Below are 16,003 nucleotides of genomic sequence, written 5' to 3'. Positions count from 1 at the left end.
CAGACTGCCCTCAGCTCTAAAGCCTTATGTACCCCCATTAAAATGACAAGACCCCCCTCGCAGGCTGCAAATTGAGCCTTGATATTGTCTATAGAGATCTCTCCGCAGGACTATGTCTGGGGCCTATTTATCTGCTAAACCAGATGTAAATATACGCTCTGAGATGTTGTGACAGTGTCTGCTCCCTATTGGAAGCAAACAGCCAGCACACTCAGTCAGGAAGCTGATGTGAATGGCGCTCACCAAATCTGTTTAACCATGCCAGCGCATACCTAATGCTCCTTCACTGAAAGAAGTTATTAGTCAGATCTGTTATTGACTTAGTACCAACTAAATACAGTGCTAAATAGGGAGACAAGGTGTAGGCTTACCTGGAGACAAGTGTACTGTATGTGTGATGGGTGTAAGGATGCCTTGATGGCTATAGCCTGACATAGTGATATTGGTGTAAGAATGCCTTGATGGCTATAGCCTGACATAGCATGGTGGGTGTAAGGATGCCTTGATGGCTATAGCCTGACATAGCGTGGTGGGTGTAAGGATGCCTTGATGGCTATAGCCTGACATAGCATGGTGGGTGTAAGGATGCCTTGATGGCTATAGCCTGACATAGCATGGTGGGTGTAAGGATGCCTTGATGGCTATAGCCTGACATAGCGTGGTGGGTGTAAGGATGCCTTGATGGCTATAGCCTGACATAGCGTGGTGGGTGTAAGGATGCCTTGATGGCTATAGCGTGGTGGGTGTAAGGATGCCTTGATGGCTATAGCCTGACATAGTATGGTGGGTGTAAGGATGCCTTGATGGCTATAGCCTGACATAGCGTGGTGGGTGTAAGGATGCCTTGATGGCTATAGCCTGACATAGCGTGGTGGGTGTAAGGATGCCTTGATGTCTATAGCCTGACATAGCGTGGTGGGTGTAAGGATGCCTTGATGGCTATAGCGTGGTGGGTGTAAGGATGCCTTGATGGCTATAGCCTGACATAGTATGGTGGGTGTAAGGATGCCTTGATGGCTATAGCCTGACATAGCGTGGTGGGTGTAAGGATGCCTTGATGGCTATAGCCTGACATAGCGTGGTGGGTGTAAGGATGCCTTGATGGCTATAGCCTGACATAGCATGGTGGGTGTAAGGATGCCTTGATGGCTATAGCGTGGTGGGTGTAAGGATGCCTTGATGGCTATAGCCTGACATAGCATGGTGGGTGTACGGATGCCTTGATGTCTATAGCCTGACATAGCATGGTGGGTGTAAGGATGCCTTGATGTCTATAGCCTGACATAGCATGGTGGGTGTAAGGATGCCTTGATGTCTATAGCCTGACATAGCATGGTGGGTGTAAGGATGCCTTGATGGCTATAGCCTGACTAACCTGTACCCCCGCACATTGACTCAGTACCGGTACCCCCTGTATATAGCCTTGTTATTTTTTAAATATTAAAAAAATATATAGATTTTCTTAACTCTTCTTGAACTGCACTGTTGGTTAAGGGCTTGTAAGTAAGCATTTCACGGTAGGGTTGTTGTATTTGGAGCATGTGACAAATAAAGTTGGATTTGATTTGACATAGTGATATTAATTTAAGGATGCCTTGATGTCTATAGCCTGACATAGTATGATGGGAATAAGGATGCCTTGATGTCTATAGCCTGACATAGCGTGGTGGGTGTAAGGATGCCTTGATGTCTATAGCCTGACATAGCATGGTGGGTGTAAGGATGCCTTGATGTCTATAGCCTGACATAGTGTGGTGGGTGTAAGGATGCCTTGATGTCTATAGCCTGACATAGTGATATTGGTATAAGGATGCCTTGATGTCTATAGCCTGACATAGTGTGGTGGGTGTACGGATGCCTTGATGTCTATAGCCTGACATAGCATGGTGGGTGTAAGGATGCCTTGATGGCTATAGCGTGGTGGGTGTAAGGATGCCTTGATGTCTATAGCCTGACATAGCATGGTGGGTGTACGGATGCCTTGATGTCTATAGCCTGACATAGCATGGTGGGTGTAAGGATGCCTTGATGGCTATAGCGTGGTGGGTGTAAGGATGCCTTGATGTCTATAGCCTGACATAGCATGGTGGGTGTAAGGATGCCTTGATGTCTATAGCCTGACATAGTGATATTGGTATAAGGATGCCTTGATGTCTATAGCCTGACATAGCGTGGTGGGTGTACGGATGCCTTGATGTCTATAGCCTGACATAGCATGGTGGGTGTACGGATGCCTTGATGTCTATAGCCTGACATAGCATGGTGGGTGTAAGGATGCCTTGAGGTCTATAGCCTGACATAGTGATATTGGTATAAGGATGCCTTGATGTCTATAGCCTGACATAGTGATATTGGTATAAGGATGCCTTGATGTCTATAGCCTGACATAGTGATATTGGTGTAAGGATGCCTTGATGTCTATAGCCTGACATAGTGATATTGGTATAAGGATGCCTTGATGTCTATAGCCTGACATAGTGATATTGGTGTAAGGATGCCTTGATGTCTATAGCCTGACATAGCATGGTGGGTGTACGGATGCCTTGATGTCTATAGCCTGACATAGTGATATTGGTGTAAGGATGCCTTGATGTCTATAGCCTGACAGTGTGATGGATGTAAGGATGCCTTGATGTCTATAGCCTGACATAGCATGGTGGGTGTACGGATGCCTTGATGTCTATAGCCTGACATAGTGATATTGGTGTAAGGATGCCTTGATGTCTATAGCCTGACAGTGTGATGGATGTAAGGATGCCTTGATGTCTATAGCCTGACAGTGTGATGGATGTAGAGATGCCTTGATGTCTATAGCCTGACAGTATGATGGATGTAAAGATGCCTTGATGTCTATAGCCTGACAGTGTGATGGATGTAAGGATGCCTTGATGTCTATAGCCTGACAGTGTGATGGATGTAAGGATGCCTTGAGGTCTATAGCCTGACAGTGTGATGGATGTAGAGATGCCTTGATGTCTATAGCCTGACAGTGTGATGGATGTAAGGATGCCTTGATGTCTATAGCCTGACAGTATGATGGATGTAAAGATGCCTTGATGTCTATAGCCTGACAGTGTGATGGATGTAAAGATGCCTTGATGTCTATAGCCTGACAGTGTGATGGATGTAAGGATGCCTTGATGTCTATAGCCTGACAGTGTGATGGATGTAAGGATGCCTTGAGGTCTATAGCCTGACAGTGTGATGGATGTAGAGATGCCTTGATGTCTATAGCCTGACAGTATGATGGATGTAGAGATGCCTTGATGTCTATAGCCTGACAGTATGATGGATGTAAAGATGCCTTGATGTCTATAGCCTGACAGTGTGATGGATGTAAGGATGCCTTGATGTCTATAGCCTGACAGTGTGATGGATGTAAGGATGCCTTGATGTCTATAGCCTGACAGTGTGATGGATGTAGAGATGCCTTGATGTCTATAGCCTGACAGTATGATGGATGTAAAGATGCCTTGATGTCTATAGCCTGACAGTGTGATGGATGTAAGGATGCCTTGATGTCTATAGCCTGACAGTGTGATGGATGTAAAGATGCCTTGATGTCTATAGCCTGACAGTGTGATGGATGTAAGGATGCCTTGATGTCTATAGCCTGACAGTGTGATGGATGTAAGGATGCCTTGAGGTCTATAGCCTGACAGTGTGATGGATGTAGAGATGCCTTGATGTCTATAGCCTGACAGTGTGATGGATGTAAGGATGCCTTGATGTCTATAGCCTGACAGTATGATGGATGTAAAGATGCCTTGATGTCTATAGCCTGACAGTGTGATGGATGTAAAGATGCCTTGATGTCTATAGCCTGACAGTGTGATGGATGTAAGGATGCCTTGATGTCTATAGCCTGACAGTGTGATGGATGTAAGGATGCCTTGAGGTCTATAGCCTGACAGTGTGATGGATGTAGAGATGCCTTGATGTCTATAGCCTGACAGTATGATGGATGTAGAGATGCCTTGATGTCTATAGCCTGACAGTATGATGGATGTAAAGATGCCTTGAGGTCTATAGCCTGACAGTGTGATTTTGCCAATCGTGCCTTGTGGAAAATAATAACAAAATCAGACTTCTTAATAAAAAAAAAATATATATTTAATTCTGAAATCATCCATAGTATTTACAGCTTAAAAATATAACATTTGAGACAAAATCAGACCGTTTCTTCTGAGTAATACAGTATACAACTCATAAAGTCTAAATTCTGAATTAATTATTTACAAAGTGCTTGTGAATAGAATATGTCTCGAGAGATCTGTCATGCTCCCTCTTATTGTATTCCCATTTTCAATAGAAAAGTAGTTGGAGTTCATTTGGAGGTGACCTGCCCAGTCCTCAACGCTTGACTTCAAACTATGGAGATGTTGTCCATAGTGCAGGCACACGACTCCACGATCATGTTGGGGAACTCGGCCACTTCTATCTCCGTGTAGTCGCCCTTCTTGACCAGGTACATCATGGGCAGCGGGGCGCTCTCCGCGATGGTACACTTCCGCTCCCCGTAGCCGTAGTTGCGCTTGGGCTGCTTGCACCCCCCAGCGCATCGGTAGGCCTGGTAGCCCGCGGGTTCGATTATCCAATACTGGGTCCACGTGAGCGCGCGGAAATTGATGAAGTATTTTTCTCTGCAGCACGTGTCCTTATCTGGATTGATTTCACAGTCACCTCGAGACCTAAGCAGAAAATGAATAGGGAGTCGTTAGTTAACTTGCACTAATTGATGCGTAAAGGTAGGGTAATTGTTACTGGATCGACGTAACAATATAAAAAAATATTCTGAATCTGCATAACAAAGCGCGCCTTACACAAACTCTTCGAGGTTGAGTGTGTAGAGGATCAGTTCAGGTTTTCCCAAGGTGTTTTCCGTCTGGTCCTGGGTGGTAAAGTGGACACTCTTGGCCATTTCTGCCGCGTAGCTGCCAGGTCTCTCGCCCTCGATCCACACCTCCAGGTTCATAGGTGTTTTCTGCTGCGTCTTTGACCAATAGTGCACACCCTGGGTGACATCAAAGCTTATCCAGCCTGTCTCGTGGATGGGGATCAACCTACGGGAAATAAATGGTTGATTAAAAACCTTGCACATAGGTTCTACATTATAAGAACAAAGAACAACACATTGCCTAAAGGAAATGATCTGGACATGACATGGCTTTGCGTAAAATCTTACCGCGAGTCCACCAGAGATGTTGTGTTGGAGCCGTTCTCCAGCATCTCTACCCAGTAGATGGAGACTCTGGCGTTGTTAACCGGACGGTGGTTCCTCTTCTCCGGCATGGAGCGCTTGTGAGGAGGGGTTTTCTTATACAGTTTCAGTTCGGCCATGGTCACCTCGCTATTATGGGGGATGCGGGTGTCCATGTCAAAGACCATCCGTTGCCGAGTGGTGTCCGAGTACACAAACTCCCCATAGATGTCTAATGGAACAGAACATAGAAATTATTAAGTATTGAGTCTAAAATTCTCACTAACATGAATGGGTTGAAACTATATGAGTGCAAACAAAATGTGAGTACACAAAACAGTCATTTGTGCACCTGTGCCAAACTCGGTCTGCAACAAGTATGTATAACATCCAAGCAATATATTGCTATTTTTTATATATAAAAAAATATATAATCAGATGTATTTATGTCTCAAGCAGGCCTACTAGAAAATGATCTTACCTGCATTTCCTGGGATTCCCCTCAGAATCCCCGCCAAGCTTGGCAGAGACCTGCGCCGCCTTTCGTGGTGCAGCTTCAGCATTGACAGGTATTTATTCTTAATGTGCGCAGGCATTACAAGATTGTCCAAATCCCTTTTGTGAATTTTCGAAACTTCATCCAGTCCAAGTTTTTGAAGCAGGGCATCCTTCATGTCCTTGTGCGTGAAAGCTTTGGAGACGGTGAATAAAGCAGCAGCACACAAAACGCAAGCACGGAGAAAATCCATCATAAATCTTCCAAAAGGGTGTCTTGTCCAGCAAGGAGAAGACAACTACAGTAGCAGAGAAGCTCAGAGCGAGAAAGTGGTCCACTGACATCAGGGGGCCCTTATAAACACCTGGCCCTCCCAGTCAGTCATTCGCATATTGAGAATGAGGGGGTTGGGCAGGGGGAACGATAGACTATCTCAACAATAGTGTGACATTAAAAGCCACGTCCCCGTCAGGACATCAGAAGTGCCATACTTTAAACAGAAACTATTTCACCAGATTATATTGTATCAGTTTAATTTATAGATTAATTTAAACACCATTCCTCTAAAATCATAAAGGGATTTTATACAACTTATATCCTTCAATTTTAATCAAAGCATTTGTAAAATTCAGTCTCCATATCATTGGGAAGTCTAGTGATGTTTGTGTGAAGAAAAAAAAAGTTGCAGTAAGAAAACTCATAAACACAGCATAGTTATTGGATTGTTATGGGTTGAGAATATTGAATTGATCCAGAGGCATACGCGTAGTAGCCTATTTGTAGTATAGTTCTAAGTAATTTTTGTTTGCAGGATGAGATGATTACAAATTGGTTGGTATTAAATGTTCCTATATGTTAAAATCATCCCAAAGGATGGACACTTGATTGATCAAATATTTGGATCAATACTTAAGTACATTTAATATATAATATATATTTATTTATAACACATGCCTTCCCATTGACTCTTCTTCTTGTTGTCTACATCTGCACAGGTGTTCCAGACAGCCCCTGCCCATGCTGTACCCTCTCAGCCTACACACCCTAATGTGTACATTCCACTGGACAATATAAAGCAAGCCCAGTCTGGCAACTGTCTGTCAGTGTTTATTTCTGTCTGTCTAGCAGCCATTTTAGTTGATCAGGGGCTCCATGTATGGCCCATCACTGGGAGGGGGAGGAGGGGCCAAGGGGATTAGATGTTTATTCCAAACCCATCACCCCTTCTGCCCCTCGGACAGATTAAAATGATTAGCCAAACAGACAGTTAATCCAAGGGCCGGAGTGAGGATGTGGATTGGGAGGCTCTTCACATGTTGATGATGATCTGATTCCACTGCAGGATTTGCCTTGCCTATTTTGTCACACAAACATTAGAAGAGGGGCTGGTTTTCCTAGAGCGGGCCCTAGTTTGTGTATTGGGGCTTATTTGTTGGGAGATGTCAGACAGACTAAAGGAGGACACAGGAAGAGTAAATGACAGATGCCGGTCAGGGGGACATTGTTAGCCGCATCTGAAGACCACACTCAATGCCCTCTTCTGGAACTACTGTTTTCAAGGCTGTTACAAAATGTTTATTCTACTGAGCCATTTACCTTATGTTCATATTCTTCAATTTTATTATTGTTGTTGCATTGTCGAGAAGGAACCTGCAAATAAACATTTCGTTGGATGATGTATACCATGTGTATCCTGTACAGTATATACGACTAATAAAAGCTTGAAACTTGTTTCCCCATTTATTAGTTAAAGTGCCTGAAATGTATGGCTACATACATCCAGACCTGGGTCAAATAGACTTGTAAAATACCTAAACTATACACGATTTACTTTACCTGGTACACTGCCTATGGAATGTGCACCAAATGATATGACATACAGTATGTATTTGACCCAAGTCTGCATACATCAATCACTACATCCTAAAGTCTACATAAACATGTGAAACAATTATTTGCATTTTAAGAAATATTAAAATCAATACTACTTATATACATTATAGGCTACAATAATTTCCACACCAGTGAACGTGTGATCCTTTCACTAACAAAGTAGTTTGTAATGTAAAGTTGGAATATGCAGTAAGATTGTCTGATGATTAGAAACACCACAGGAGACATGTGAATTCAGACCAGATGCATTGGGTCAGCCTATACATAGCCTATGGATCTCAGTGACCTCTTGAAAGCACAAAACTCATTTAGTAAATTAAAATACCCCGTGTGATATTTGGCAGTCTTTCCCCCTTCCCTTCTCAATCACAGACAAGACAGGGCGCTGGTTCAAAGCACGGATGCATCTGATTCTCCCAATGTGCCATTCCTCTTCAATCAGAGGCCTGCCAGCTCCTACAATCAACAACAGAAGTGGTAGTTAACATCTCACATCTGCATTAGAAAAGCTGTCCAATTGATCTGTGATCCGCTTCCTTTTGTGAAACATAAAATCCCCCTCCCTATGCATCTGAACATTCCAAAATGGTGTAATGATGCACATGACTGTAAAATCAAACATCCGTTCTCCTTCCATGGTTTGAATTGATTGTAGAGAAAGAGATTACAATTACATTCATCAAAATGTAAAGTGTATGAGTTTCTGTACATTTGCATGGACTTCACTTCAGCACAAAATCAGCAGGCTCGGCCTATTATTTTGAGCATCTCAAATGAGAGAATGAAGCTGTGTGTAAAAGTCAATATTGAAGTTGTAGGCCACATTATTTAAATGACATTACATTATTGTCACTAACTTCCTAATTATGCTATATCCTGCCTGATCTCAACATCAACTATTGAAGAAATGCAATGTTTGCACGTGAATTGCTCTACTTGTAGGCTAATTGCCCAGTGTTCAAGTGGCCAATGTTGGCCAATAATCCTGTGCAGGGACCAACAGACCAGGCTGGACAGTCAGTTGTATGGGCTATTTAACTGACAAGGCTATAGCCTAATTGTGTATATTTAATATTTTATCACAGTTAATAGGGTCTCCAAAGGAATATGACTACTTGCTTTTATCATAGTAGTTTATTTCTGTCTGTTCAGAGACTATTGGAGACTTATTATCTTGAAAAGGAATATTGTATCAAATTGCCTCTATGCTCTACCTAGGCTACAATAGTATACATCTATCTACTGTAGATGCTTACTTGACAGGTGAGATTCCATATTTGACATTGTTAAGAAATTATTGACAAACGTGATGTAAATCAATTGAAGTAACTTTTAATTACCTTGTGGATGATTGTCAAATCTACAATCGGTATCTGTATGCAACTCGTTTCGATTCAAAACATCAGTAAAAGGAGTCGGTCAAGTTCCAGGGCTCTCCAATCCTGTTCCTGGAGAGCTATCCTCCTATAGGTTTTCAATCCAACCCCAGTTGGAAACTAACTAACCTGGTTCAGTTTATCAACCAGCTATGTATTAGAATCAGGTGGGCTAGATTAGGGTTGGAGCAAAAACCTACAGGACGGTAGCTCTCCAGGAACAGAGTTCGAGAGCCCTGCGGTAAAAGAATGAACGTACGTAAGTAATGTCCTTGAATCAAACCTACCGGTACCCCATCCAATAATTATACAGAATTGATGGCTGCGAAGATTCGCCAGGGGGCGCGGTTGTTCCAAGATATGTCATCAGATCCAATTTGCCACTTCCTTGGCCAAGTACTAGCCTGTGTTGAAAATATAATTAACATGTTTGCTTTATTATGTCAACCCCGATACGCATATTTAATGGTACAGAATATAACACAATGGTTTTATACCTTCTAGATCATAGGGGTGGTGGAATATTTTTAAACAAAATAAAATACAGCTTTTGAACACTATTTTCAACTGTTAAACCCATAACATGTTTGAACTATTGTCTTTCAAATGTAAATGCCTTTCATGTTGATAGCTCGACATCACCATATTATGCTAGCAGTACTTTTATTTCTGATAATAAGCTGCAAGAACACCAACATTGGTTGATATGCTGGAAGATAATCGTCTAAAGGAGACCAAATGTGGCGTGTGAAGTGCTCATATTACTTTTAATGAAAACACTTTGCAAAATAACAAAACAACCAACAGTCCCATCAGGTACAAACAACGAAACGGAAAACAACCACCCACAAAACCCCATGAAAAACAGGCTGCCTAAGTATGGCTTCCAATCAGAGACAACAAAAAACACCTGCCTCTGATTGGAAACCATACCCGGCACCAACATAGAACGACAATCTAGACAACCCACATAGAAAACAGAAAACCCAAAATACATAGACAAAAACACCCCCCTGTCACGCCCTGACCAATCTACTATGGAAAAATGACCTCATGCTAAGGTCAGAACGTGAGATAATGAATATTATTGTCAATCAATGAAGACAATAGTTCACATATTTGAAATCTGGTGAGGTCCATTGAAAAATGAAAATCTATTAGATTATTCAAATTTTCCTGGCTGGTAACTGAAGAAAAAAGCTAGCCATGTAAGCTACTTTGTGGCCTATCCCAAAATGATTTAGTGTTTGTTGCTTGCTAATGCTACAACATCTTGTAATTTCATTAAAAAAAAAGTGAAAGCAGCTCTGGATATACATTTTAATGACCTCCATGTTTGATTGTATTGTCCAGTTCATAACGTGATGTACACCACCCCTATATACACGATTTCACAAATGGTAATTACCACCTTCCCACTTGGTTATGAATGCAGCATTACTTAATGTAATGTGCAGATACAAAAATAAATTATGTTAAGCAATTAAAGGGCCTGTTCTCATTATTAAATGTGTCATTCCATTCTATACCGATCAAATGAAATGCTGAATAACGCACTGAATACAACAGGTGTAGTAGACCTTACTGTGAAATGCTTATTTATGAGCCCTTAAATAAACTAAGTAAAAAAAATCTATAAAAACTACACACAATAAAATTAAATGTGGGGGATGTCAGTGGGGGGAATGGCAGTGGGGCAGCGAAGCAAAACCATCATGCATTTTGTGATAAAAGCACCACATTTGTAACAGAGGTAGATTCATGGGTCCCAGCTAGAAGGGATCCAGCTTTTGTCAGATATTACTTTTCGTAGCAGGTTAAGAGAATTAACTTAGCAGGTTATGATAATTAGGTTAAGGTTAGGAAAAGGGTTAGGGTTAGGTAAAATGCAAAAAAAACACCCCAAATCTTTTTATGTAAATTTGACAAAAGCTGGATCCCTTCTAGCCATGACCAGATTTATGTACTCTTAAAAGATTTAGATATGGAGCCACCCCAGATTTGGTCCCTGGTGGCATGAATCTAAAGTAAAAGAGTTAAAAGGGCCGTGGCTGCCATATTCCAAAATGGCCACTGTCGGTTATACAATGTTACAATTCTAAAGGCCTTTCGTACTCCTTGTAATATACTATGTGTTACTGTTAAACCTTTTGGTTTTCAGGAGATCCAGGGCAAAACGTATAGGCCAGAATATGTGATTTAAAAAAATCTAAGAAGTATAGGCGGTTACTTTCTATAGATTTAATGTTTGTAAAATAGTTGTACAGTCTGCAGCCTTTTAGTAAAATGGCTGCCATGGCCCCCAGGGGCCAAATCTGTGGTGGCTCAATATTTTAGGGTACCTCAGTCTACATCTGAGCCAAATTTCATCTGCAAATCTCCAAATAAAATCTCTGTCCATTTCATAAATTGACTGTCATGGCCCCCAGGGGCAAACTCTGTGGTGGCTTCATATCTAAATCTTTTGAGGGTACATGAATCTACCTCTGTGACAAATTTTGTGTGTTTATCTCTAAATAGTCTTTCTGAATTGTACAATAGTGTTATCCTATGCAGCCATTTTGGGGTGGCTCCATATCTAAATATTTTTAGGGTCCATAAATGTATCTCTGTTCTAAATCTGGAGCCGTTATCTTAAAGCTGCAATATGTAATACATTTTTTGGGTGACTGACCAAATTCACATAGAAATGTGAGTTATAGATCTGTAATTTCACAGGAGGTTGGTGGAACCTTAATTGGGGAGGATGGAGTGGAATAGGAGGAATGGTATCAAATACAGCAAACACATGGTTTTGATGTGTTTGATGCCATTCCATTTTCTTCACTTAGGCCTGTTCAGCTGGGGTTTCTGTGGTAGCAGGACAGGGGGACAGGATCCAGAGTGCTTCCAGTAGGATGCATGTGTCTGAAACCTCTTGTGCATATCATCCCGTTAGCGGGATCAGCGAAAACTCCTAGCGACATTAGCATAACGAAATTCAATATTATTTTTTTTCAAATATAGGACTGTCTCATATCGTTTTATAGATACACCTCTCTTGAATCGACCCTCGTTGTCCGATTTCAAAAAGGTTTTACAGGAAAAGCACAATATTAGATTATGTTAGAGGAGTACATGGTAAAAGTAGCATCATATGAATTTTCCGACCAAGCACACGCATCACATATAACCAAAAAACAGCTAAATGCAGCACTAACCTTTTACAAACTTCATCAGATGACACACCTAGGACATCATGTTACACACAGCATGCAATCTTTTGTTCAATAAAGGTCATATTTCTATATAAAAACAGCATTTTACATCGGCACCTGACGTTGACTAACTATTTTCCCATAAAATGCGTCCCGGGAAACAGTGCTACAATTTTATAAATTACTATTCGAAAACGATTTTTTTTTTTTTATATTGTCAATCCAAGATTTATAGATGAATATCTCTTGAAAACACCCGTCATAACAGATTATTAATTAACTTTACAGGGTAATCACACTTTGAGATAAAAGGGGATGCGATACCCAGAAAATGAGCTAGAAAGCCTAGCTCGTCGCCATCTTTGAACAATCGCACATCACATCTGATCTTGTATAATATTGCCAATAATCCCTCACCTTTAGTTGTCTTCATCAGAAAGCACTTCCACGAAACCCAGGTCCACGACAAATGTATTTTCGGTCGAAAAAGTCCATCCTTTATGTTCCATTAGCTTGCTGTTGTTAGCGCGTCCTAAGGCTGTAATCAAATGTTGATCCGTGCGCGGCACCTGGCTAACGAAAAATGACTTTTTTCCCTGCTGTAGGTTCGTTCAAACATGTCAAACGTTGTATAACATTAATCTTCAGGGCCTGTTTCAACAAGAGAGCCAATCAGATTCGAGTGGGACGATTTCATTGTGTTTCAAAACGTTTCCAAAGGTGGGGGCAGACACGGCCGCCGACGTCACAATGCTGATGGCCCTACTACTGTGACCAATTGCCACATCGTCTCCTTCACTGAGTTTCGACCGCAGAAGCCTCAAAATACTTTGTAAAGACTGGGGACATCTAGTGGAAGCACTGGAAAGTGCTCAATTATCATTTCTTCACGTTGTGAATTATAGGGAAGGCTGTGAAGTCGAGTCCACAATTCAGAATCCCACTTCCTGGTTCAATCGGTCTCGGGGTTTTGACTGCCATACGAGTTCTGTTATACTCACAGACACCATTCAAACAGTTTCAGAAACTTTAGGGTGTTTTCTATACATATAAAATAAGTATATGCATGTCCTGGCTTCTGAGTTTGATTAGTAGGCAGTTGAAAATGGGAACTAATTTTTTTCAAAATGCGCTGTGGTGCCCCCTATCCCAGGGTATGTCCAAGAAGTTAAGCAGGGTTGGGATCAATTCTATTTCAATTCCTTTTGCTGTCATTCTCATTGAAAGCAAGTCTAAGAAGTGGTAGATCAGTTCTATGTGTGCTACTTCTATGCTTAAGTTGTGTTTTTGTGTCTTTTACTTTTGGTTTTGTACACCAGCTTCAAACAGACAAAAATTCACTATTTTTCATTATGGAAAATATATTTCACAGTGGTTTAGATGGTACAATGATTATCTACACTATACATGCTTGTTTTGCCACATAGACTGAAATTAGGCTAACTATTATTTTAGCAACCAGGAAATGGCAGAGCGATTTCTGCATAATCTTTAAAACAGTCTTTCTGAAGGGTGGGTATGATTTGTGGAACACTCCATCAGGAATATGTTCCAAAAACTTGTAAATAACAAGGTTGCCAACAAACAATGCATACAAAGTTGTATAGCGGCAGAATAAGATACTTGGTAGGGAGTGGGCTGTTTAATGACTTTCTTCAATCACCAATGTCTGTCCTCACTCTGGTAGCCTATGGACAAACATTAAGAATAAGCTACGTGCTGAGTTGATGCCTGTTTGGCAGCTAGTTAGCTAGGTGAATTAATCATGCTACTTTGTATGAGTTTTTTGTTGGCAACCTTGTACTTTACGAAGTTTTTGGAACAGATTACTGTTGGAACTTCTGCAAATTATACCCACCCCTTCTGAATTCCATAATAATGTTACCATCGGTGGCCAATTTGAAAAATGGTTGCCACGCCCCCCTAGGGGCGGCTCCATATCTAAATATTTTCAGGGTACATCAATCTACCTCTGTGCCAGATTTTGTGCTTTTATCACAATATGCACGATAGTGCCTATTTCTTTCAGTTTCGCCACCTAGCTACAACGACCGCAGTTTCCATTCACAATATTGTCCGCTATCCTTCCAGTATACCCTCGCGTCCCACAGGACAGCAGATGCTGTGACGGCAGTGTGTGACGGTCGCCATGATGAGCTGGGGTTTTGCCTGCAGCAAGCTGTAGTTCGAGAACGGCAAGCGACCGACGTGGGAAGCAAGGGGGAAGGCAGTGTACTGGATTGGTATGAGCAAGAATGCAGCTTTTTTCTTGACGGGAAAAAGCTCAACCCCTCAGAGAAACCGCATTTTCGACGGATACAGCAATGGACATATATTCGAACCATAGTTTTAAACTGTGAAGAGGGCCAGGCAGATGATTTTAAAATAATTGGATTGAAACGAAAAAACTAGCTAGTTAAGCCTTGCGCCCTTCTATTCTCAGACTCAACAGAGGAGGGGCATTGCATTCAGGCTTTGTAGCATTGCAGATCTAGTGTTGATGCATTTTTTGTCGCTGCAGTTTGGGTAACCACATCTCAACAACTCATGGGATTGCTATAACTGCATTCTCACGGGTAATATTTTCATTGTGGGTATTTTTGCCAGGAGACGACTGGAAAAAATACGTAAGGAAATACTACAAGCGGCTTTCATTAGCCTACGTCAAAATCTGCTGGCCAGAGCAGGGTCTGCAATTGTGAGTTCTCCTTTGTGTTTTGGGGGAATAGGATAAATAAAATGAGGAAATATTACATGGCTCACTCACCTCCGAGATACTCTATATATACCTTTGTGAGAGGTGGATCATGATAGTTCTATTTTAGCTCGCTATTAGCTTGCTTGCCTCAAAGTTTTTATTCATTTTGCTACAAGGTGAGAGAGACAAGCTAAGCGAACTTCTTCTGTTCGTCCCTGGTCAGCCTGCATATAAGGCTTAGCTAACTATTTAAGTGAGTTAATATAATTTCCTCTACTAGCATCACCTGACTACAGTTTGAATCATGTCGGGAGAGGTCCGTTTGAAGAAACTGGAAAAGCTGATCCTTGACGGCCCAGCTCAGTCAAATGACCAATGCCTTAGCGTGGAAACGCTATTGGATATCCTTATCTGCCTGTATGACGAGTGCAACAACTCACCCCTCCGAAGGGAGAAAAACATCTTGGAGTTTCTGGATTGGGGTAAGTTCCCCCCCCTTTCTTTTTATGTAAAATGATAATGGTGGTGCAATGTGGCCCCCCTTTTACCACATACCTTTTATAGTTGTAGAGACCTCAGCACAAGGCCTGGTCATGAAGGAGCTGCTGTCCTCTTAGCCTAGGCCACCTCCACACATCCGTTTTTAACTTCAAGGCTATTGTGCTTTTTTAGTGTATGACTGCTTTTGGGGTACTTTATATCCAACTTGAGTCGTGTCCCATAACAAATTGACTTTGCACACCAACAGCCAATGTTACCATTTGTTGTAGTGGCAGTAGCCAGGCAGTGGCCTAGCACGAGCCCCAAATGTCATGGAACGTTTGTAATTGTGTGTGTAACCTCTCCCCCACTCACGGTCATTAAAAAGCAAAGCACAGGACCACACACAACTTAATCATTTGTTGAAAAAGCGAACTGTGTGTGACGACATTGGTGGTTTGGTTCGAGCACTAATGGAATGCGAACGACCTTTTATCTGACTGGTCCGGTGGTAACTCTGTATGGGTATGCCTTACCGAGATGCCCAAGGGCCAAGTGGGATTTCATTTGGACATTTACCCCGAGTTAACACACAGACCCGGCCAGGGGAAACACTGCAATATGTACTGCAATTAGGTGCTTTATTCAGGACTCAGCCATTTC

At 41.8% G+C, this 16,003-nt stretch overlaps 2 protein-coding genes and 1 long non-coding RNA gene across 11 annotated transcripts in view; 1 reads left to right on the top strand and 2 right to left on the bottom strand.

Annotated features, from left to right (window-relative positions):
• Positions 1-4,209: 4,209 nt before the first annotated feature.
• On the bottom strand, positions 4,210-5,981 carry LOC115167266 (left-right determination factor 2-like). Its single transcript, XM_029721551.1, has 4 exons — positions 5,682-5,981; positions 5,186-5,432; positions 4,824-5,063; positions 4,210-4,691 (listed from the first exon to the last, which is right to left on the bottom strand). The coding sequence occupies exons 1-4, from the start codon at positions 5,950-5,952 to the stop codon at positions 4,367-4,369; spliced, it is 1,083 nt and encodes a 360-aa protein (XP_029577411.1). The 5' UTR covers positions 5,953-5,981; the 3' UTR covers positions 4,210-4,366.
• Positions 5,982-7,424: 1,443 nt separating this feature from the next.
• On the bottom strand, positions 7,425-15,212 carry LOC115167317 (uncharacterized). The gene is made up of 3 exons (XR_003870476.1): positions 15,147-15,212; positions 9,253-9,369; positions 7,425-8,045 (listed from the first exon to the last, which is right to left on the bottom strand). It is a non-coding gene; the product is annotated as an uncharacterized LOC115167317 (long non-coding RNA).
• LOC115166571 (serine/threonine-protein kinase MRCK alpha) overlaps positions 14,128-16,003 on the top strand; it is a 118,056-nt gene continuing 116,180 nt past the window's right edge. For all 9 annotated transcript variants that reach the window (XM_029721007.1, XM_029720690.1, XM_029720598.1 and 6 more), the window contains exon 1: positions 14,128-15,342. In XM_029721007.1, the coding sequence (XP_029576867.1) occupies positions 15,165-15,342 (178 nt within the window). In that variant the 5' untranslated portion in view covers positions 14,128-15,164. The remainder of the gene's footprint in view (positions 15,343-16,003) is intronic.

The sequence above is a fragment of the Salmo trutta genome, chromosome 1 (genome assembly GCF_901001165.1).
Source record: "Salmo trutta chromosome 1, fSalTru1.1, whole genome shotgun sequence".
In the NCBI taxonomy this organism is placed as follows: domain Eukaryota; kingdom Metazoa; phylum Chordata; class Actinopteri; order Salmoniformes; family Salmonidae; genus Salmo; species Salmo trutta.
This window is presented reverse-complemented; position numbering and strand designations above follow the sequence as displayed.